Source organism: Nicotiana sylvestris, chromosome 9 (genome assembly GCF_000393655.2).
Source record: "Nicotiana sylvestris chromosome 9, ASM39365v2, whole genome shotgun sequence".
Classification (NCBI taxonomy): Eukaryota; Viridiplantae; Streptophyta; class Magnoliopsida; order Solanales; family Solanaceae; genus Nicotiana; species Nicotiana sylvestris.
Window position 1 is genome coordinate 105,859,043 of NC_091065.1, and position 2,060 is coordinate 105,861,102.

Consider the following 2,060-nt stretch of genomic DNA (forward strand, 5'->3'; position numbering starts at 1 on the left):
AGCATCTTTCTCTAAAATCTTGCACAACGGGTTCACCACTTGAAAAAATCCTTAATGAAATGCCGGTAAAACCCTACATGGCCTAAGAAACTCCGCACGCCCTTCACCGAAGTTGGAGGTGGAAGTTTAAAAATCACCTTAATTTTTGCCTTGTCGGCTTCAATGCCATTATTTGAGATCTTGTGGCCATTATATTAGTTCAAGGAGTGGACAGTACAACATATACCCCGATATCAAAACAACGAGGCAAATGTGTTGGCTAATATAGGGTCGTTAGTTGACTCCGATGAATTCCATTCCGGAGCGGAGGTGAAATTGATGAACTCGGTGATACAAACCAAATGGCATCCGCTTGAAGGTGAAAGTCCATAGGGACATGTAAAGGTTTTTTTTCTCTTGATCCTATGGAGCAATAAGAATTTGGTTGTAGCCGAAATACCCATCAAAGAAACAATAGAAAGCACGGGCGACCAATCTATCAAGTATTTGATCTAGGAAGGGAAGTGGAAAATGGTCATTCCTCATGACTTTGTTGAGCTTACGATAGTCCATACCCACTCTCCACCCGGTCACCGTTCTTGTAGGAATCAACTCATTCTTTTCATTGGTGACCACCATCATGCGCTCTTTCTTTGGGACACATTGAACCGGAGAAGTCCACAAACATTCGAAAATGGGGTAAACAACCTCGACATCTAACCACTTGATGATCTCCTTTATAACAACATTTTGCATGGGTTCATTGAGTCTTCTTTAATGTTTAGTATATGTTTTGGCACCTTCTTCCAGGTTAATCTTGTTCATGCAAAATGCAGGGCTTATCCCCCGAATATTTGCCAAAGTCCATCCATTAGCTTTCTTCCTCTTTTATAGCACCGCCAATGTAGAATCTACCTGCACGTTAGTCAAATAAGAGGAAAGATTAACCGATAAAGTAGAAGAAGGGCGAAGAAATTCATACCAAAGATGTGGAGGCAGTGGCTTCAACTCCAAGGTAGGAGGCTCTTCAATTGAAGGCTTTGTAGGAGTAGTTGTCCTATTTTCATGATCTAAGGACAATTTGTGGGGATCATATGTGTAGGTCCCCATTCCTTTCAAAGAGTTCACATATTCCATGAAGCCATCCATCTCATCATCGTCAAAGTTGAGCAAGACGGCCTCCAACATATCACCAACATTAATCACGACACTTTTTTCATCCACAATTACATCGGTCACCAAGTCCACGAAAGAGCACACCTCATTGCTATTAGTTGCCACATGGACTTCGACAGATGGAAAACCACTTTTTCATCACCAACCCAAAAAGTAAGTTCTCCGGCTTGAACATCACAAAGGGCCTTCCTTGTAGCAAGGAAAGGTCTACCAAGAATAATAAACACCTCATAATCAACCTCACAATCAAGAATGACAAAATCCACCGGAAGAATGAATTTATCAACATGAACCAAGACATCGTCAATCACTCCCAAAGCTCTCTTCATAGTATGATCGGCCATTTGCAATCTCATAGAGGTAGGCCTTGGTTGCCCCATTCCCAATGTCTTGAAAACCAAATAGGGCATCAAATTTATATTTGCCCCAAGATCATAAAGAGCTTTTGCAAACTCGGCACTTCCAATTGTACAAAGAATCGTGAAAGCACCAGAATCCTCCAACTTAGGAGCCATTGAATGCACAATTGCAGTCACTTGTTGAGTGACTTTCATAGTTTCAAAATTCATCCGCTTCTTTTTCACAAGATCCTTCATGAACTTTGCATAACCGGGCATTTGCTCCAAAGCTTTAACTAATTGTGCATTGATTGAGAGACTCTTCATCATTTGGATAAACTTCTTGAGTCTCTTCAACAATTATAAATATAAATCCAAACCTCATCATTAGATTTCTCAACATTGTTCTGGGTCTTCTCTTCTTGCACTACTTTCTCTTCATCCATAAGTTGCCTTTGGCTTGAGGTGGGTGCATTCCCACCTTTTTCACTTCTTGTAGTAACATTTATGGCATGTCACGTGTTGTTCCCACTCTTTGGGTTCGCCACCGTATCACTTGGTAGTGCC

The 2,060-nt window shown here is 41.2% G+C and overlaps 1 protein-coding gene across 1 annotated transcript; it reads right to left on the minus strand.

Annotated features, from left to right (window-relative positions):
- Positions 1–402: 402 nt before the first annotated feature.
- On the minus strand, positions 403–1,823 carry LOC138878011 (uncharacterized). The gene is made up of 3 exons (XM_070157664.1): positions 1,240–1,823; positions 895–1,189; positions 403–714 (listed from the first exon to the last, which is right to left on the minus strand). The coding sequence occupies exons 1-3, from the start codon at positions 1,821–1,823 to the stop codon at positions 403–405; spliced, it is 1,191 nt and encodes a 396-aa protein (XP_070013765.1).
- Between the last annotated feature and the right edge of the window lie 237 nt (positions 1,824–2,060).